We start from the raw sequence: 22,576 nt of genomic DNA on the forward strand, positions 1-22,576 counted from the left end.
TATTACCAGGACTTCCAAGTCCTTGAAGAAAGAAACTGAAGAAGACATCTGGACATCGAAAAATCTCCCATGATCATGGATTGGTACAATTAACCTGGCAAAAATGCCCATCCTACCAAAAGCAATCTACAAAGTCAACACAATCCCATCAAAATTCTAAAACAATTCTTCAGAGACCTTGAAAGAACAATACTAAACTTCATATGAAAAAACAAACAAAATAAACCCCCAAACCAAAATACCAGCAGCAACAGAGACAAAATCAGGATAGTTAAAACAATCCTGTACAATAAAAGAGCTTCTAGATGTTATCTCCATCCCAGATTTCAAGCTGTACTACAGAGCAAAAGTAATAAAAATCACATGGTAGTAGCACAAAAACAGATGGGTTGATAAATGGAACTAAATCAAAGAACCAGAATTAAATCAACACAAATATGGACACTTGATTTTGGACACATAAACCAAAAATTCTACAGTGGAAAAAAGAAAGCATCTTCAACAAATGGTGCTGTTCTAACTTGTTATCTGCACATAGAAGGATGCAAATAGGTCCATATCTATCAGCCTGCACAAACAGATATCTGCATATAAAATCACATATATTGAATATGACAGAGAAAATATGAGGAATAGTCTTGAACACATTGGCACAGAAGACAATTTCTCTGAACACAACACCAACAGCTCAGGCACTAAGACCAATAACTAATAAATGTGAGCCCATGAGACTTAAAAGCTTCTGTAAGACAACGGGCACTGTCAAAAGAACAAAATGGCAGCCTACATATCGGAAAAATATCTTCACAAATCCTACATCTGACAGAGGACTGATCTCTAAAATATATATAAAGAATCAAGAAACCAGATACCAATAAAACCAAGTAATACAATGAAAAACGTGGTACAGTTCTAAAGAGAGAATTCTCAACAGAGACAATTTTAATGGCTGAGAAGCACTTAAAGAAATGCTCACCACCCTTAGTCAACAGGGAAATGCAAATCAAAATGACTCTGAGGTTCTATCTTACAACTGGCAGAATGGCTAAGATCAAAAACCCAAGTGACAGCTCATGCTGGCAAGAATGTGGAGCAAGAAGAGTACACCTGCACATCAAAGTGGATGTGTCTCAGAAAATTGGGACTTGACCTACCTCAAGACAGAGCTACACTACTCCGAGGCATATACTCAAACGTTGCTTCACCATACCACAAGAACAATCACTCAACTATGTTAACAGTAATTCCATTTGCAATAGCCAGAAACTTAAAACAACTTAGCTATCCCTAAACCAAAGAACGGATAAAGAAAGCAGGTACATTTACACAATGGAGTACTACTTATCCATTAAAAACAATAACATCTTGAAATTTGTAGGCAAATGTATGGAACTAGAAATAATCATTCTGAATGAAGTAAACCCACACCCAGAAAGACAAAAAATGGTATATTCTGACTTATACATGAATATTAGCCACAAAGTATAAGATAATCATGTTACAAATCGCCGACCCAAAGAAACTAGGGTATGAGAGGGGATGCCTGAATCTCACAAAGAACGGGAAATATTCTGGACTTAGACTTCTTGGTGGACTGGACAGAGGGAGGGGACACTCATGTAGGGAATAGGCATAAGAACAGGCAGGAAGGCTGGAGAAATGACTCAGAGGTTAAGAGCACAATCTGTTCTTCCAAAGGTCCTGAGTTCAATTCCCAGCAACCACATGGTGGCTCACAAACATCTGTAATGTGATGTGGAACCCTCTTCTGGCTTGCAGGAGTACACACAGGCAGAGCACGGTTATATATAATGATAAATAAATCTTAAAAAAAAAAAAAAACAGGCAGGGTGTCAGGGGAGGACAGAGAAAGAGAGTACTAGAGAGACAACTGGATTTGGTGGGATCTCTGGGACTATGTAGAAACCCAGAACAGAATCAACTAATTTGGGCCCATAGGATCTCATAGAGATACAACCACCAACCAAGGATCATGAATGGAATGGACCTAAGCCCTCCATTCCATTGATATTACAAGGGTGGTTGATATCCTTGGGAGGCCTCCCCTTTTCTGAGGAGAAGGAGAGGAGGGGTGGATGGTAGTAGGTGAGGTGAGAGGAGAGATTGGGAGAAGAGGAAGGATGGGAACCTATGATCAGGATGCAAAGTAAATAAATAACAAAAACCTTACTGAAATTAATAAATCATATTCAACAGATGTAATGTATACCTTGTTTTCCATTCCCCCAGGTGGTGAATCATTTTATGAATGGTTAAGAAATGCAAGCTTAAAACCATATCAACTTTGAAATCTTTGACTACCTGAATCTATCATTTCATGAGTTACAAAGCCAGTCAGTTTTGTAAAAACTTTCCTTTAGTACAAATAAAATTACATTATTTTATTATATTATATATGGTAAAATCTAACATTTAATTATCATCAGTACTAATCTTAAGCCTGAATATATTTTGTTGATAATATGAAAGTTAAAATTCCATCATGTAATGATTAAGGCATAGCTGCAAAATAGTTAAGGACCCTTAGAAGCAAATGATTTTTATTTGCGATCATTCTTGGTATTAGCAGGATTCAAACATTCCTGTCATGGGTTATTAGACTCATTATGTGGAATGCTTACTAGCACTTAAATGGATTTCCCAATATTTGTATTATACCTTAAACTTGTTTGTAATTTTACAGTTCCATGATTAGCTCATGCAGAAGCTTCCAGAAATCATCACTCATTACTCTTCATTCACTACTATTCTAATTTTAATGGGAAACATGAAAGGAAGAGAGAAAGGTAATGTATGAATGGTAGAAGATGACAAAAGCATATACTTTATGACCATCAGCAGAGGCTGAGACCTCTGCGCACACCCAGCCTACTTCTCCAGGGAGCTGTTCTTGGTGTCTTCTCTGGAGACACCAAGGAGACCCATTCCTGTTCTTGCTTACAGATATCACTAGAGGAATCCATGTTATGTTGGATAATCTTCGCTCTTAAACATATCTCCATCCAGTTACGTTGTAACTTTCCATAACTCCTACCCACCAGCAAAGTAAATCAAGGCTCTAATATAGCTGCACTTCCCCTTCCCTCTTTATTGTTGTCTTAACACGTATTTAAGGATTAGATCAGTACAGCCATTTATTCTGTCTGTGGTTGGGAATCACTTTTCTATACTTCATGCCCGAGGGTTCCAGTTATCTCTAGTATGTAATGAAGACTTCTCATTGAAAGGATCTGTATCTCCCTATGTGTTTTCCATACGTTACACATTTCAATACATGGGCGTTATTGATGCAGAGCTTTGGCCTGAGATGAGTTATACCTATAATCCTTCTTGGAGAGACATATTTCTTATTATGTAGGAATCATGTGCTTATTTCACACTATGGTTGCCATCATGGCCAGTCATGTGAAAATTGTTGCCAAATCTAGAAAGTTTTCAACTCTAGAAACTCACAAGAACAATCTGAGCTTAAAAAAATTCTTATTACCAGAAAGTGAGCATGGATAGGTTGAAAGTACCCATTACTTTGGCTAATAGCACAAGAAACAAAACAACTAAAAGCACATTCTCTGCCTTTTCATTTTTCCTGTTTAATACTCTGATTTTGCTTGATTTTCATTGTAGATTTAAAAAATATAATTAAGCCAATATAGCTTATGTATATTTTAGTGGTAAATAATCTCAAATATGGTGATTGGCTGAAAACATGACTTTATAATTAATTGAGACATTTTCAGTGTATGCCAATCAAATTTTATGTATTTTCACCATCGAACAATAAAATGTGCCTACGGACCTCTCATGGTGTTTTGAAATACCTCTTTTAAATTGGATTTTCCATGAACATAATCTTGATTTTTGTCAGTCTGGGTGTGACCACCATCCACACATATGAACACTTCTAGTGATTTCAATGCTTTATCAAAACAGAGACCAACTAGTCTTGGCACTGTATGTATTGCAGCCTAAGATGGTAGTCCTCAACACAGAAAAGTGAATTAGTTAGCTAATTGGTTAATTAGTAGTCTTCTAATAGTTTTTATAGATAAGTATTTGCAGTTATGAACAGACCATATATGTCCTCCATATATGTCCTCTCCCATTTTCATGCATTATCTATTGAGCTCTGTATCTGCATTTCAGACTGTGACTCACCCAGATATTTCCATCTTGATGATAAGGCTTCCAGTTTCTCCCTGTGTCACTGTAGAGCATTCGATATTGCGTCACCCAGTCAGAACTGCTGTACCTTCCTTGGGTTGCAATGGCACTGATCTGCTTCCGATTGCCAAAGTCAACCTGAAGCCACTGATAGTGGTCACTGTCTGATGGAGACCATCCCCCAGCACCTGAAGTGGGCAGAGGCAAAGGGGAAAACTGATGTTGAAATTTGAACTTCTTACAATTAAAAATGGATTATTCTACATATCTTAATTGGCCTTGTCAGTGCTGTATTTCACAGATGTATTATGAAGTGTCCTTTATAGATGCCATTGGGACTTCAACTAATATTCTTCCAGCTGGGTAACCCTGATTCTTTAACCTCTCTATGGTGTAATTATGTGCTCATTTTCTCCTGAGCAAATGTCTTCATAATTCCTCAATTAGATCTTATTAGTACATGTCAAAGTCTAATTGACTGAGGGTTGATCAATTTACCATGAACTCTTCTGTTAAAACCATAAGAAAAAATATGCAGCTATGCCTTTCCTTTCCCTCATGTGAAGTTTTATCTTTTAGTAAATTATAAAGGAAACAAAACTCAACTATATACAACTTTCAAGGATATTTTGCTTTACAAAGTTCAGAGACAAAGCTTGTGGGTACCCTGCTTCTTGAATTGCATATTAAAACTTTGCCGTTATTAAAGATGAGTTATATTGGTAATGAACCACTCTATATTAGTAAAGGATAATGTTACATTATAACCAATGTTTATAAAAATTATTTAAGGAGCTGGACAAAATTAAATGTCTTTGTTAAAATATGATACTTGACCAGCAAATAGTAAGAAAATAGAATTTTAGAAAGTCAGAGTCAATAGACATTTAAAATATTCAAATTCTAGTTATATCTATGGCTACACACAAATAAATAATAGAAAGCATGGCAGAAGGTGAGGTGTTTAGAGACACTAAAGCGAATAATTGATATAAAAATACATTTTACAAAGTACCTAATACAAAGCATATCAAAATATATTTATCATTTAAAAAATAAAGGATTTAAAGGCTGATAATTTATTCTATAAGGATTGCCAGAGATACAGTGTGCTTTTAGCAGTGTTTACTTGGAATATATTGCTTTGAATGATGGGAGAACAGCTTTTTGAATAACTAAGAAAACTGAAAAAAAAAAAAAAAAAGCCCACAATAACTGTTTTGAAGACTGGATTCTGACCCACATAAGAGGAATAAGTGAGGTAAGCCATGCTAATTTCCATATTCAGCATGATTAATTTCCCAGGCTATGGTCTGAAAAGAAGATCCAAAGAGAATACAAAAGGGTCCCTAGAGCAGAGGCCAGGCAGAGTTCGAAGCTACTGAAGAGGCTGGAAACAGCAAGGAAGTGGCTTTGTAGAGAAAGGTCACTGAAAATTCAGCATGAGCATTTATGAACTCTGGATGGTAGATCAAACATATGTTTTGGGGCCAAGACTCCATACTATTAGAGAAATGAATTTCTGAGAAGAACACCCAGATGTTGTACATGGTGGACAAATTTAATCACAGACTAGTTCAGACTCATAGTTCTTGTGGAACAAGTAGCCATCCAGTAGTAATCCAAGAAAGGTCATCCATTAGAAGTAGGAAGGCACAGTCCATGTGATGAGGATGAAGAAGAAGAAAGAAGAAAGAAGGAAGAAGAAGAAGAGGAAGAAGAAGAAGAAGAAGAAGAAGAAGAAGAAGAAGAAGAAGAAGAAGAAGAAGAAGAAGAAGAAAAGTAAGGGCTAATCATTACACTTAAGTAGTGATTATTACAAGCCAATTTAACACATAAACTCCTTCCTCGAACATAAATCAACTCTAGGTCAAAGCAGGCCATGAAAATTCAAAAGTTCAAAAACAATCACATCCATAATGTTTACTATAAATTCCAAATACTAAGTCTTTGGTGTAGTGTTAAAATAGGAGTCAATATCAGAGAAAATTCACTATGCAGAAATGGATCTCAAATAACAGATTTAATGGTACTTATGAGCCTAAAATTTAAATCAATGATTAAGAGTTAGTCCCACTATTTTAAAAAAAGCACATAAATATTAAGTAATCAAATACAAAAATTTAGTAGAGGAAAGAAATAACATTAAAATAACATAATTTAAAATTTAGGACTTAAAATTATACTGAGATTATAAAATTACCAGTCTTGTTTCATAGATTTGATGCAATTTGTGTTTGAAGCCATTAATCTAGCCTGTGCCAAAAGTAGTTCTGATCAGTACTTTAAGACCTGGGGTAACTTGGAGATACATTGTCCCTTGATGATGGACCCTTGAGGAGGATTCTTAGGACAATAGCCCCTTTTTTCCTTTTTGAATCCCAGTTACCATCATATGAATATGTTTGTTTCAAGACATGATCCAACCAAGATGAATAAGGTCAGCTAACCTTGAACTGAGATCTTTAAAACTGTGAACCAATAAGAACATCTTACAGGTTGACTGGTTCAGGCCGTTTTATGATTATGGAAACACGCACCTGAAAAAACTATCAGTGAAGTAGGACAAATGTTCATTCCCATTTACCAAACTGAATCTCAGAGGTGGAAAACAGAAAAAAATCTTAAAGGATGATTATGCACTATTCATCTGGGCCAATATATATGTGAAAAAACTATGTTTGAAGGTCATAAGCTCAAGTAACTCAATTTATTTGATCCAAGAAGAGCAACCACAAACAAGCCACCCAAGTCCATTGCACTATTAGTGCAAGAAAAGAATATTAAAGATAAAATCTGAAATATCCTGAATGGCAGAAAGAAGCCCCTCATCAGAAATAACACAAGCTGAGAAGTCATGGAACCAGGTATGAACTGAAGGAAAGCAATAGAAAAGTCTTAATGTGCGCTTTCTACACTGACCAAAGACACCCTTTCAAAATAAATGTAATGCAACAATATTTAGTTTAAAAGCTGAAGAAATTGACTACCTATCTGTTTATTTTACTAAAAAGATAAAATATATCTCTTTGGTATTTTCTGTTATCAGAATGTCTATGTACATAAATTAAAAGGTTAGGGATGGTTTAGTCTGTCAATAAATATTAAATATTTACACTTGTAATTTCTTTAAAGAATAAGAGTGTTTAAAACAATAACTTTGAATTAGAGAATTTATACTATATGAAGATGTAAAATATGGGTCTACAATATTAGAATGATGGAGGGCTAGACTCAATGATTACTAAGTTGTTTCACACATGGAGTGATAATTGACAGTGCCTAACACTTGGGTCAAGTGCTCTTTCCATTAAAGATTGAGTTCTGAATACTTTAGACTTACAATTATTGGCCAGTTATATTCTAATATGACAATCTTACCCATTGGGTAAAAATAGTGTTGCTATATTCTAATAAAAATGTGTTTATAATCTGAATTTTGACCAGTTGTGGTCTCCTTAGTGCTCTGCACATGCTTCAGAAGAAAGCAGTTTTGATGAGAGGTAAAAGCTGCACTTATCTAGTGAGAATTAGAATTTAGAATACAATGATAAATTATATATTACTTTAGAAAAATGACTAATATGCCATCTAAAGTCAAGTCATCAGCTCTAACTTTATGTACATATCAGCAATACCAAATCACTAGGTAGGCTCCCTCTCTCTCTCTCTCTCTCTCTCTCTCTCTCTCTCTCTCTCTCTCTCTCTCTCTCTCTGCGTGCGTGCATGCGTGCGCATGTGTGTGTGTGTGTGTGTGTGTGTGTGTGTGTGTGTGTATAATCTACCATAACTGCTTTCAGTTCCCACCTTTAGACAGCATAGTACTGGAGTGATCTTTCTAAAACAGAGTCTAACTATGTCTCATCCATTTACGTTATATTGTCTCTCTACTCTTTCCAGAGTTTAGCCTCCTGCCATCACTCATAGGAGATACACCCAGAACCTACCATGTACACGTTCACATAGCCTCCTTCAACTTAGCTAGGGACATTTTTTACACAAAATTCAAAAATATTCAAAGTATGCTGACTTCATATGTCATCACATGTGGTGAACGATCCAAGAAGCCCTCTAGGCGTTCACTTGCTTAGCTTCTGGGAACCCTACAGCTGACAGCATTCATCATAGATGCTCTTGAGGAACCTCTTGAAGAGACCATAAAGAAAATGTTCCCCAAGCTTATTTCCATTCCTTGAACCCTTTGAATGGTGGGGTGGCGTTTCACAAAAGTCATCAAGGGGCTAATTCCTGCTCTGACTTTTTGAAGCTCTAATGTAATGTTCAAATCTTCGAGCTCTATGCAGGACTAGTGAATACCCTCATTGAGATTGGGCCATGCCTAACATCTCCATTTCTATATAATTCTGTCCTCTTGCTCAGGTATTCATCCCCAAAGCATTTCTTAATTAATAACATCATATGTGTCTCTATTCATGCTGAAATTTGTAACCTTAGAAATCCAGAAACTCTTATTGTTCATGTCTCCTCTGCAATTTGTTACTTGCGCTGGGTTTATAAAGTGTATTATCAACTTGCTGACTGTTTACTCTATTTTAGTTCCTACATTCTTTACAGTTATGAATCATGCACCTGTTTTTAAAGTTCTGTAAAATAAATATGTGGAAGAGCCTCAGGTAAATTTTTAGAATGATAATGTGCTCAGTCAGTCAAAAGATAAGCATATTTTCTTTGAGAGACAGAGTTTTTAGTGGGGGTGTTATGTGGCCCCAAACTGGCTATGTGAACAAAGATGGCTTTGAACTCGTAACATTTCCCACTACATCACAAGTCTAGATTCACAGTCACGTGTCATCATAACCAGTTATTTTTCTCATTAGTTGCAGAGTTCCAAGCCTCGGAGAAATACATTGCTAATTGCAATTTGAAAGTTCTATCTATATATTTCCCAAAGCAATAAAATGATTTTGCCAATGAAATCAACAAGCAATTAATATAAAGAGTGTAGAAGTAGCAATATGTTCCATTGATTAGTGAACGCGTTTTTCCAGTGACTTGCTAATGAATACTCCAAAATAAATTTTCTTTATTTAGCCATTTTTGCTGCATTGTTTTTCAGTAAGTAGGCAATTAACACACAGCTACTCAGTCCAATTTATTTCATTACTTTTAACAAGAGGGAATTTATTGTCAAGTTTAGAGGAAGCAAATATCTCAAGCAAAGAAAAGGTAAGTAAACCTTTTTTTTTTTTTTTTCAGATGCAAATGTGAGGAAAACAGGTGATTAACTTGAGGAAAGAAATAATCAGTTTCTCAAGGAATGTGGTGGACAGATCAATATCAAGTTTCCCATTTTTCTTTGATCTATCAAGCTTGTAATTTGGGGAAGTTGATTACTTTGTTTCTTAGGCTTGTGAAACTTGTAACCTCTATTGAGCCACAGATTAGGAATGATAAGCCTTAGATCTCAAAAAGTCCCCAAACAGCATGTCAAAGGGAAGATGTGACCTCCCACTCTTGACCGGCAAAACTGATCCCAGTGTACACTGATGGAGAGCTGGGAAGAAGAGGAGGCAGAAATATTTATGCTAAATAGTCATAACTTCTTCATATCTGAGAGGACTTAAGAAATGCTTACCTAACTACCAAGTAACCAGTACATTGCTAGAGTTGGAAAAAACTCACAGGTGTACTACTTAACTTCCACTGTTCCTTCAACATGCATTTAAATGCCTTATAGTCTTTTTGTGCCCTTCCCTCTAGATTTCAGTCACTTTCTCTGTCTCTGTCATCTCTGTTGTGTCTCCGCCTCTCTCTCTCTCTCTCTCTGTCTCTCTCTCTGTCTCTCTCTCTCTCTCTCTCTCTCTCTCTCTGTGTGTGTGTGTGTGTGTGTGTGAGTTTGTACAGCCATATTATTAATCTAAAGACACACTGGGTTTTTAATCTACAGATTTATTCTACCTAGATTGAATAGTAAATTATGCTAGAGAACCTGGACCAACGTATAAAATCAGTACTAACTATGTGGTGTCCTGGGGTATCACCCAAAGTGAGTTAGGCCCTCCTATGTCCATCACTAGTTAAGAAAATGCATGATAGACTTGTCCACAGTCTGATGTTGTGATTTGTGGTCCTCTCTTCCCAGATGATCCAAACTTGCATCAAGTTCACAGTAGAGTAACTAACACAGATGATGTCAGCATTCTGAACTCACGTGACAGAAACTTTTGTTTTGCTATTTGTAAATCAGTATGTCTGAGAGCACTGAGGAACTAAGCAAGAGGTTTAGGAGAGGGCATGAGGAAGCTTTCCCACGATAAATAGCTCCAGCACACATGGGGCACTCCAATTGGTGCCTGTGACATCACTAAAGTCAACATAAATCTAGTTTCTAATTTAGAAAAAAAACAGTGAAGAAAATTTCAATTAAGGATAAAACAACCTTTAATAACTGGCCAGGAAGTATGTATCAGATGAAAAGAATAAATTGAAAAGAAGTCTCCAGGCAAGATACCGTTATGAGTTCAGGCTTTGAGGTCTCCTTTTTGCTCCAAAAATACAATATTTCTTGATAAGATAGAAAAAGAAAAGAAAATTGGAAAGCCATAGCCAGGATCAGGAATAAGATAACCGTCTCCATGCACAAGAAATGTAATGAACATGCAAAGTAGTAAGTAGGCTAAAACTGAGGTCTGGTGCACACTAAAGCATGCCCGCACTAAATACCCAAAAACATTGGTGGCATCCACCCTTTGACATAATCTTAGTGTGTTTTTTATTGCAGTAATAAATACTAAGACCTAAAGCAACCTGGGAAAGAAAGGGTTTATTTTACTTATATATTCCTGGTCACAGTTCAGCACTAAGGAACTCAAGAACCTTGAGGCAGAAACTGAGGCAGAAACTTTTTTTAAAAATATTTTATTAACTTATTCATATTATATCTCAATTGTTAGCCCATCCCTTGTATCCTCCCATTCCTTCCTCCCACTTTCCCCCTACTCCCTTCCCCTATGTCTGTGACTGAGGGGAACCTCCTCCCTCTGTATATGTTCATAGTGTATCAAGTCTCTTCTTGGTAGCCTGCTATCCTTCCTCTGAGTGCCATCAGGCCTCCCTATCAAGGGGACATGGTAAAAAATGGGGCACCAGAGTTCGCATGAAAGTTAGACCCCACAATGGTGGAGAATGTCCTGTCCATCGGCTAGATCAATATAGGCAGTAAACTTCGAACCCCTACCCAGATCTAGCTGATGGACAGAAACCTTTGAAGAACAATGCTGACTCTTTCCTCCCATGCCCTTCTCAGCTGGTTGTCAGCGCTCACGGTGAGCTTGCCTTTCCCACGTCAATCATAAGTCTAGAAAATGTCCCGCACATGTGGCTACATGGCGATGTGATAGAGACATTTTAAAAATTTAGTTCCATCTTCCCAGACAGCCCTAGCTTTTATTACTTTGACAAAAACACCAACCACACAGATGTTGACGTAATACCAACATTTAAATAACCATGGTAAACTGTTTTCTACATTAAAACTAAGTTGTCCTGATTTCACGAACTGAAAGCATCTTATAAATATTGGAAAGGTTACCTAAGTGAACATGTTAGGGGAGGGTAGGTAGCATCATATGCAAATGGAGTCAAGTCAGAAGAAAAATTAGTAAAGTGTGACATTTGAGAGAACTGGAAGTGTAAGAATAAAATTGAGAATTATCTCACTGATGAAGAACAAATAGAACAGACATCTTATGATGTGCTAACGGAGCTTGTTAATGAGCTCAGGCTCTATTTACAGCATGGTTCACACGGCTCCAGAGATCTCTGAAGAGGCGAGTAAGTAGATCTCAGTCAAGGACACATGGCTTTCAAAATAACCAAGTAAGAGCTGAGCCTATTCAATATTCCGCAAACATTAGAAAATAGTGTGCCATAATCATATCTAAAATACTGACAACTTGATGCATATGTGGAATCAAGGAAGAGTAGAAAAAATGTGTAGAACTGTTGGACATGTTTAAGTTGCCAGAAGGAAGACTATTTCACTCCCACTATAGATGTTTCCAACAAGAATAGGTTTTTAAATAATCATGGGTGCAGTAAAACTGATAGATGTTTTAAGTTAACAGAGATAAGATAGGGATAGATATTAAACTCCATTCAGAGATTTAGACCCAACAAGATAGGAAAGATGTTTACTTCAAGTTTGCCAAATACAAATGGCCAAATCACTAGGAATGTAACGTTTATATAATTCCTGATTGTCTCATGGTTCTTCCTGCTGCATGTAGTTTCTTTTACTCATATGTAACAATATAAATGTTTATGTTAAAAAGAAATATATTAAAAAATTTTCAAAACAAGTGAAAAAAAAAAAACCCAAGACAATAAACTGACATCTGAGGACAAGGATTAACTTCCCAAGACAGTTGGGGTCTTCTAAAAGAGGTGTGGCCGCATTAGCTTTTTGGATGCAATTAAATACAGATTATATCCCAGAGGACTGACATTTATTCATAAACACCATCTTAGCTTCTTAGAGTATCAAAGCTTCTGCCAGAAAAACAAAGATAATCAACACCATAGCATCATGGGCACATGCTATAAATATTGAAAACAAAGGACTGGCAAATTTGCAAAATACGGACATAAAAGCACTTCTTCAAGATCTTGCCTGTTTGTTCTCATTAACTGCTATAAAATGAAAATAGAGAAACACAGAGCTGTCTCTACAGTGGCGAAGGCAGAGGTAGCTGTAGAGGGTTATAACAACCTCTTTTTAAAATCCTTGTCTCATAGGACAAAAAGACTTCCAAGGTTCTATCCCCGGCTTGAATTTAAACAAAAACACTCGATGAAGTCTCTGGTAGTATAAAGTCATTAAATGTAGGCTGGAAGATAAGAATTTAGTGACTCTGGAAAAAAATGACAAGTAACCATGGTCCAAATATGTTGATGAATGACCCTGTCAACTTGAAGTGAGATTTCCTAATGACAGTGCGCAGGCCTTCATTCTGCATACTCTCATTTTTGATATATTTTTTTATTATTTAAGGCATGGAAAAATCTGCTTATAAAACCTTCATTTATATAAAGTTATTTTTTAAACTTATAGGATAACTAATTAGGTTATGATGTAAAATGTTTTTGACTGCCTCCAAACCTGAGTGCATAACAGCATAATTTGTTCCAAGATCAATATTAAATTAAGATACTCATTATCAATTTTGTGTATAAAATTGTTATGCTTACAAATAATTATGTAACCTATGTTTGCTTCATATATAATATGATGCTGAAATTGTGGCTCTTAGAATACATAGTACTGATGATTTTTATATTTTGTTTTAAATCTACATATATTTATATATATCTATATAGTAGATGACTAATAGAAAAAGATACATATATAGACAGACTCTGCAGTCATCCTATCCAGGCATAGAAAGTAACCATTTCTAGCATCTCATGAACTCTCTTTGTTTCCATGCCCAAAACAGACATCTTTTTTGTCCTCTAGCAATTTCTTTAGGGAATGTTCTCATGAGGTTGCGTGCTCAAAGAGATTGCTTCTTTTTTTTTTTTTTTTTTTTTTCCCTAGTGCATTTTCTTTGTCTTTTCTAATGATGGGTATATATCCAGCTCAGAGCTACTGTGAATATTACTGCCATCAGCAGGTCCATTTTAAAGCATTTATATGCATATGTATTTCTTAGGGATATATAGCCAGGAGAACAATTATGCAAATTTGCTATTTTCCATCCATTAGTGTGTTTTAAAGGTAAGTTTGCCAGATTCCTGCTATTGCTAAACCTGGTATTGTAACCCTCTTTCATACACACACAATTCAGACTCAACAGCATAGACCACTGTGGCTTTCTCTAATTCATGGCTACTTTAGAGGTACTGACCTGTGGATTCTAGTTTCAGGGATGACAACAGTGTTATGTTATTGGTACAAGAATGAAGAAACACAGCGCAAGTACAAAGGCACAGATAGGAAAGAAGTTGAATTATCTCTGTTTGCACACGATATGATTTTATACATCAGAGATCCAAAAATTCCACTAGGAAATTTTTAGAAATGACTACCAATTTCAGTAGTGAGGCAAGATACAAACTCAAATTTCAAGTCTCTGTAGGCTTTTATAAACCAACAAGGAACAAGAATAGAAAGAGATCACGGGCACTGTTGTTCACAGTATCCACAAAAGATGTGTCAAGAGATAAACAAAAACAAGGTTACCAAAGACCTCTACAATGAAAACTTTAAATCTCTGAAGAGACATTGCAATGATGCCAGGAAATGGAAACATCTCCCTTTTTCAGGGATAGGTAGCATTAGTATTGTGAAAATAAGTTCTATCAAAAATAATTTATAGACTCAATGCAATTCCAATGAATCTTCCCATAGCATTCTTCAAATGTAGAAAAAAAAAAAAAAACTCCCAAAATTCATATGGACCACATAAGATCCTGAACAGTCAAAAACTTTCCAGAGAAAAACAAAACAAAAAAACTGACATACCAAAATAAATAAATAAATAAATAATTAATTAAAATTAAAATAAATCCCACAATTCTGGAAGAATTGCTATCACAGATTATAAAATATATTACAGAGCCATTGCAATAAAAATGGCACAAAACAGATATGTAGACCATGCAACAAAATAGAAGACCCATCATGAATGCACATATAGTTAACAATGATGCCAAAAGCACACTGGAATAAAAATAGCATTTTCAATAAATAGTGCTGGAAAATAGGATGCTCACGTAGAGAATGAAGTTAGACCCATATCTATCACCACACACCAAAAAAATATAACTCTAAGGGGATCAAAGACCTCAATGTGAAACCTAAAACACGGAAACTGCTGGAAGAAAACATAGCCAGTACCTGACATGGGATAGCTGTTGGAAAAGGACTGTTTGATTTGACTCTACTTGCCTAGGACTTAAGGCCAACAATCAATACCTGGGACCTCATAAAAGGAAAACACTTCTGCACAATTAAAGAAACATCAATCAAGTGAAGAGAAAGGCCACAGAATGGGAGAGAATCTTTCCTAGCTATATAGACAACATAGAATTAATATCCTAAATACATAATGCTCAGATATCCAAGATTCAAGGAAACAAATGACCCAGTTAAACACTGGCTACAGATCTGAACAGGAATTAGTTTCTCAAAAACGTGTTCAAAATCTTTAACAAATAGGGAAATACAAATTAAAGTTACTTTGAGATTTCCTCTTACCCCTGTCAGAATAGCTAACATCAAGAAAACAAGCAACAACAGGTGCTGGAAAAAATGTGGAAAAGGGGGAATTTCCACTTAGTTCTTGTGGGATTGACTGCAAACTGGTACAGCCACACTGTAAAGAGATCATGTTTGGCTAGTGTGGATACGTATGGAAAAGTGTCAAAAAATAAAAAATCTAAAACATATCTACCATATGGCCACTCCTTTGCATATGCCCCCAAGGACTAAACATTTTATACCACAGGTATACTTGCTTAATGCGGAACATGATCAACTTAGAGCTGGAAGATGCTCAGCTATAAACAGCCCAGGAAGCTTGTGGCAGAGATAAGAAATCAACATAAGCTCCTTTCATTTGCATATTATTTTACATGTTTTCTATACTCATCATTTTTAGAACTGACTTATATTTATGCATTGTATAAACTAATGCAGTTTATCATATAATGCAGTGAGAACTAAATCTAAAATGTTCAGTGGGCACATATCTTCTAATTTTTATTTATTTTTTTAAACTCTGTAAATTATCTATAGTATTATATTTTAAGAATATGCTCCATTCATTCCCAGACCAAGAGACAGCAGCATTTGTGTGCATATTTTCATAAGTGATGGTATTACAGAAAAAATCTAAATCTTAGAAGTCATTGTGAATTTTAAAAATAACATTTCAGTTAATCTCGCTAGCAAAGGAATGGACTATTATTAAAACAATGACCTATATTTAGTAGATATTGAAAAATTTCTAGATAATCAGAATTACTATAGAAGACAAAGAAACACACAATATAATATAGCTAAGTGTTTTAACTTTATTTATAAAGAAAATTGAAATGCAAACTAGTATGATAAAATATTGCTACCAAGTTGTTTTTAAATACTATTACTTGTGTATGTTTTATCTAGATGGCCTGCACTTTCCAGAGATCCTTCTGTTTCTACCTTCCATCTTTCTATAGAAGCACTGGGGTTGTAAACTTGTACCTATGAACCGGGCTTTTATTTGTATTCTGGGGATTTGAATTCACACCTTCAGGCTTGTGTAGTAAATGCTTTACGCCTTGAGTAATCTCTCAAGGCTGGTTTTTATTTTCTTACATTAGTTTGTGAGTGTTGGTTGATATATTTTGTTAATAAAAGGAATATTTATTCTAACACTTGACAATATGTAATTTTTATTATAAATGTGTTTGTCATTTCCATATTCACTATGAATAACTGCTCAGTGTCAATCATCCAGAAAATATTCATAGAGCCTTGTTAAGTGTCAGCCATTGAGGGCTATTATAGAATATCATAGCCATTATTCCTACACATACTTGCATATATGTACTAAATATCTAGTTAATTCATTTGGACAAATGTACAAAATATTTTTTCTTATTTAATTACACAAAAAGGCATCTTCTTGTGTGCCAAATCATTGGTTCATGTTACATTTTCTCTTCCTTGATATGTTACTAGTGAGGTCTGAATTTTGGAGATATGTAATTAATTTAAAATAATTTCCCAAATGCTCCACCAATAATTGTCTGCTCATTGGCATTGTTCAGAACACAGTGTTAGATCCAGGTTATTCTCTCTGCTAAAACAAAGTAAAGGGAAAAATAAAAAAGGAAACAAACAACAACAACAAAACAAACACCAAACTAATAAACAAAATCACAAAAAGAAAAAAGAACAGAAGAAAACAAAAAACAGAAAGTTAAAGAGGGCCAGCAAAGGGGCTCAGTTGGTGTATGTGCTTTTTGTCAGGACTGCCTAATTTAGTACATCCCAGGACATACATTTGTATACCAGTCAACCCTTAAAGCCATCAGTAATACTGCCTCCTTAGTACATAGATGTTAGTTTCTAGTCTGATGCCCAACACTATGAAAAGTTAAAACTTGTCTAAGAGTTTCCATATTTTCCCTAGATGTTATTCTGACTTCATGGTTGCATCCTCACCCAAGAAGATATATACGCACATCATTATCCTTTGTGTAGTTGCCTATATAGATAAACTCTTTAGAAAATCAAATTTCTCGATGCTATCATTGATATGGTCTTAGATTGCATCTAAATTCTAATAATTGGAGCACTAATAATTGGAAACTAAAAAATGGACCCTTCTTTAGACTTCAGTTTTAAGATTTTCTTGGTCTTAGGGTGATCCTCCTGAGTCACCACATGTCATGATGTGAAGAGATCACAGTCCTTTCCTTGACTACTAGCCAACGTAGAAGTAAACTCTGCTGGTCAGGGAGGGAGTGGAGAGGGTGTGCTAATGCTGGGGATAAGCCAGGGTCCCTCAGCGGTCCTGCTGGGGAGGGGCCAGGTATGGATCCTTGTATGGGTCTTTCTTCTGAGGGTTAGGAGACTTGGCTCTTTGTGTACAATATTCAAGTTAAGTCTAAAAATTCAGACGCCACTGGTTGCAGGTGAATGTAACCTATGTTGCTGTTATTCAAGAACATAAATTGAATTTCAAACTGGAAAGACAATGTTAAAATTTTCTTTTAATCTAGTAAATTATACAATTCATTATTTTGCTCACTTAAGAAAGAAAGTGGTTAGAGGGTCATTAAAAATGTTAGTATTCTAACTGCCAAATATATAGTTTGTTTATTGTCTAATTAGCAAGATAATAGACTTGAACATAATATTGGAGGCCACCTGCATCAGGGACTCATTGGCTGGAGTCTTATTTTATTCTTGATTGAAGACTTTTTTTTTTTTTTTTTTTTTTTTTTTTTTTTTTTTTTTTTTTTTTGTCTAAAAACCATCAAAGGGAAAAGAGCAGGTCAACAGTAAGAGAGGCACATGTTTCACACTCACGGGTACCTTACTGCATTCATTGTAATAGCCTATCAGTAGGACTTGAAAACACTGTCTAGAAAACCATATGCTAATTTGTAGGTGATATGTACAGTTATGTAGTAACTTTATTGAGACACACATCTTTAAATATGCCACGATACAAACATGTTATTGCCAATGATCTATGCCAGAATATAAAGGAAATATATTGGCTGATGCTTTTCAAGTGAGGGCTATACATGAAACTAAAGATGAGGTCACTTTGCATAAAAAGACTATGGCAATTCAGACAGATTCTGTTGACTGAAAGTAGAAAATTGGCTTGTATGTCCAATTTTTATATTTACACATTTAGCCTGTGATAGAGCCATTCAGAATGCTAGAAGAGATACATTTTTAAAACTATACTTTAATTCCATTTTTTTATTTAGGAAGAAAGTAGAAATAGGACTATTCTCAAGATCAATACAGGAAAGTATAACAAACATGCCTTGGCTGCCTACTGTGAGCTCTCTAATCTTCCTGAAGCTGACAGACACACAGTCTAAGTGGCTCCGTCTTCTGGTCACACTCTCTCAATACTCGCTTTATTTTAATTTTATTTTTTTAAAATATATTTTATTAATTTATTCATATTACATCTAAATTGTTAGCCCATCCCTTGTATCTTCCCATTCTTCCCTCCCTCCCCTATGACTGTGACTGAAGGGGACTTCCTTCCCCTGTATACACTCATAGGGTATCAAGTCTCTTTGTGGTAGGCTGCTATCCTTCCTCTGAGTGCCACCTGGCCTCCCCATCCAGGGGACAGGGTCAAATATGAGGCACCAGAGTTCGTGTGAAAGTCAAACCCCACTCTCCACTCAACTGTGAAGAGTGTCCTGTCCATTGATTAGATCTGGGTAGAGGTTTGAAGTGTACTGCACGTGTTGTCCTTGGCTAGTGCCATAGTTTGAGTGGGATTGAACTAGAAATGATCATAATGAGTGAGTTAACCCAGAAGCAGAAAGAGTCAAATGGTATATACTCACTTATATCTGGACACTAGCCCAAGGGGCATGTCCCATGAAAGTCTTCACTTACCAGGAAAGTGGGACAGAGGGGAGGACATCCTATTGGGACTCTAAGTGAGAGAAGCATGGGAGAATGGGGAAATAGAAGGATCCAGAGGGTCCTAGAAACCTACAACACTTGCTTTATATCAGCCCTAAATAAAAACAGTTCCTTCTCACAAACCATTAGGTCCTTTTCATGTTCATGCTCAGAGCTACTGTATTACACACAGCACAGGATCAGTTTCAGAAGAAGGGAGATTTTTGCACGATCTAGATGTGAGGAAGATGAAACTATTTTGCCAAAATTGTTGTGGGTGTGTTTTGCTCTAAACAGAAAATATTTATAGCGCTTCCACCTCCATAGGCTCTAAATGAGGAAAAACAACACTAGGAGATGGTGGTGAGACAGACGGACTTGTAAACATATTAATCCCTGGGAATGTGCAGGGGATTCCACTCTGTATACCCCCTTGGAGACAAAAAAAATCTACAGATGCTCAAGTCCCTTCTGTAACGAAACTTAGGATTCAGAGTAACCTGTGGGCTTTCCCAGGTACTTAAACAGCCTGAAGTCTATTTTCAATGCCTAACACAATGCTAGTTCTACGGAAATGCTTGGTATACTCTAGTGTTCAGGAAATAGGACAAGAAAGAAAATCTGGTTTGTATTTAGCAAATTTAATTTTTTCCAAATATCTTCAGGTTGTGGCTGGTTGAATCCATGCCAAACCCACAGTTGTTTGGAAAGTAATCCTCCATAAATGTCACTTTCATATTTGTATTGGATGTGACAATTGTTCTTATAAAAATCTCTCAATGGTTCCTTCACAGTCGTGGTTTTGTAGAAAGTAAGAATGAGAGGAAGTAGTGGAAGTTAATATGGAAAGCAAAAGGCTCAGAAAAGTAATAGATGCTCTCCACTGGTTCATAGGCACTGCTTTAAATGTTTTACAAGTTCAGTTTAAATTGCAACGTAAAGGTTGCTTTATTTTTTGGAAAAAAAAAAAAAAAAGAAAGAAAGAAAGAAACAAAATGATACTGGCTGTATTAAGGAGAAAATTTGTGGAGACCCCAAGGCTACTAAACTGAAGAACAGAAGGCATAGGTGAGCTAGCTTAAGACATTCAAGTGTGGGTGAACAGGTAGGTGAATGGTATGGATGTTGGAATGCAGGTGGCTGGCCTTGAGTGACCTGGTAACTGTAGTAGGCGGGAAATAGGATTAAGTGTAACTTTTAGATGATCCCACATTCCAAACTTGAGCCAAGAAAGTTTTAATCTCAAATACTGGAAACACTATTAAAGAATCAAGATTAAGACCACCATCAAGGAAGCTGTTTCATTCTTAATCTGAGTTGCCTATGAGACAACCAAGATTTTGATTGTTTGTAACTATGAGTCTGGGTCTTTGGAAAACATCATGGGTGAATGTAAACATTACAAAGCCATTTGTTTATGAATAATAGTTAAAGATAAAATTAAATTAATTACTTAATAATACAGATTCAATAAATAATATATTTATAACTTTAAAAAATGTGTATTGGTGTTGTTAAGCATTTTATATGCAAATTTTAGAGCTGTTAATAATTTTTTTCCTATAACTTTTGGATACTTAGTGATGTTTTTCATTTTTCCAATCCTACTTTGTGGGCTTTTCAGTATGGAAGATGCTAATTTTTTGTCATAGCACCAAAAGCAAAGTACTATTAAATTAATGAGCTGCTAGTGCAATAGACTTCCAGTATGACCCCTGTAAAGGCTCTTGAGTCATGCACACTTCCAACCGAAGCCTTTTGGTTCAGGTGACTGCACCAAAAGCCTGCCTTCAGGCAGAAGTCAGGTTGAAGACTGCCAAATCCAATTATAATAACCATAATTATCTATTCCCGTGATACATTTTAGTTTTTATACAGAGATGTTTAAAACAAAAGATTCCTGAAAATTGTAAATCTTTAATCACCTATTTGAGTTGTTTTAAAATAAGTTTTCTTTTAATGGTGAGACATGAAAAATATTTTGAAGGCCATATAGTCTGTCTCCAGGGACTTAACAGTAAGAGGATTCAATAAATGACTTAATAGGCAAATCAAATACTTTTAAAAAGTAATGAACTGGCACTAGTGTAATACTAAAATAGGGGCTAAAAGCATCATGCCCCATTAGCAATACTGTCTACTAATGCCATTTGAATTTGGAGTTAAAGATGAGGCACTCTGTGTCCTCTGGAGACAACTGGCCAATTCATAAAACTGTCTAGTATAAGAACAAGTAGTTATTTGTTAAGTTAATAAATAACTGGAGAGGAAATGAAAATGAGATTAGTAAAAAAAAATAGAGAAAACATAAAAATATGGAAACATTTGAATATTTATTTAGCTTTACACCCTTATTTCAATTTCAACCTCCTTTGAAAAGTGTGTATGGGTGTTCTGCCTGTGAATATATCTGCATACCATGTGTGCTCCTATTGTTGTCCACAGAGGCTAGAAGAGGGCACTACATCTCCTGGGTCTGGAGCTGCAGAGGTTGTAAGCCTTCATGTGGGTGCTGGGACTTGAACTCAGGTCCTTCGTATGAGCAGCTAGTGCCGCTACTGCTGCGCTATCTCTCTGGCCTTTAATTTTCGAATATCTTGAACACAAAATTGAGCTTAATTTTGATTAAAACACCATTGTTTTTCTAAGTTCTTATTTGGTTTCTTCTGATTTCACATTTTAGACTTTTAATTTTTTTTTTTTTTTTTCTATTTGGCTTTGATAGTTTCTCAATGGGATCTGAGGCCTAAAGACTCAGCTAGACTAGCCAATCAGCAAGCCCCAGGGATCTGACTACACCCAGCCCCAGCACTGGAATCACAATAGTTTCCCACATCTGCTTTTTAGTGGATGCTCTGGATTGCAAGGGCATCCTTGTGCTAGTTGAGCTGACTCAGGACTCTGCTCTCTCCCCGCCTTGTACCTGACACTTTACAGTGTTGTTTGTTTTCATATTTCCCTATTTTGGTACAGGATAGCCTGACTTTCTTTTCCATTTTTTTAACATAATATTTTTATTGATTATTTTGGAATTTTATATAATGTAACTCATTCATATTCAATTTCCTGTTTTCGAAGGTCTGCCCCCATCACTTTTGAACTTCGCTCACAAAAAGAAGAAACAGATACAAAACAAAAAACAAAAAACAAACAAACAAACAAAAAACAAAATAAATCCCAACATATCCAAAGTGTATTGAACATATACTCATAGGAATATGGTTAAGTACTCATTTTTTGAATATAAGAGGAACAAACAAAACTCACGCCATT

General features: G+C 35.7%; 1 protein-coding gene across 1 annotated transcript in view; it reads right to left on the reverse strand.

Annotated features, from left to right (window-relative positions):
- The window catches only part of Cntnap2 (contactin associated protein 2), a 2,113,217-nt gene that overhangs the window by 1,451,688 nt on the left and 638,953 nt on the right, over window positions 1-22,576 (reverse strand). Inside the window, exon 3 of the mRNA XM_051152463.1 lies at window positions 4,177-4,370. Within this exon, the coding sequence (XP_051008420.1) occupies window positions 4,177-4,370 (194 nt within the window). The remainder of the gene's footprint in view (window positions 1-4,176; window positions 4,371-22,576) is intronic.

This window comes from Acomys russatus, chromosome 10 (assembly GCF_903995435.1).
Source record: "Acomys russatus chromosome 10, mAcoRus1.1, whole genome shotgun sequence".
Classification (NCBI taxonomy): Eukaryota; Metazoa; Chordata; class Mammalia; order Rodentia; family Muridae; genus Acomys; species Acomys russatus.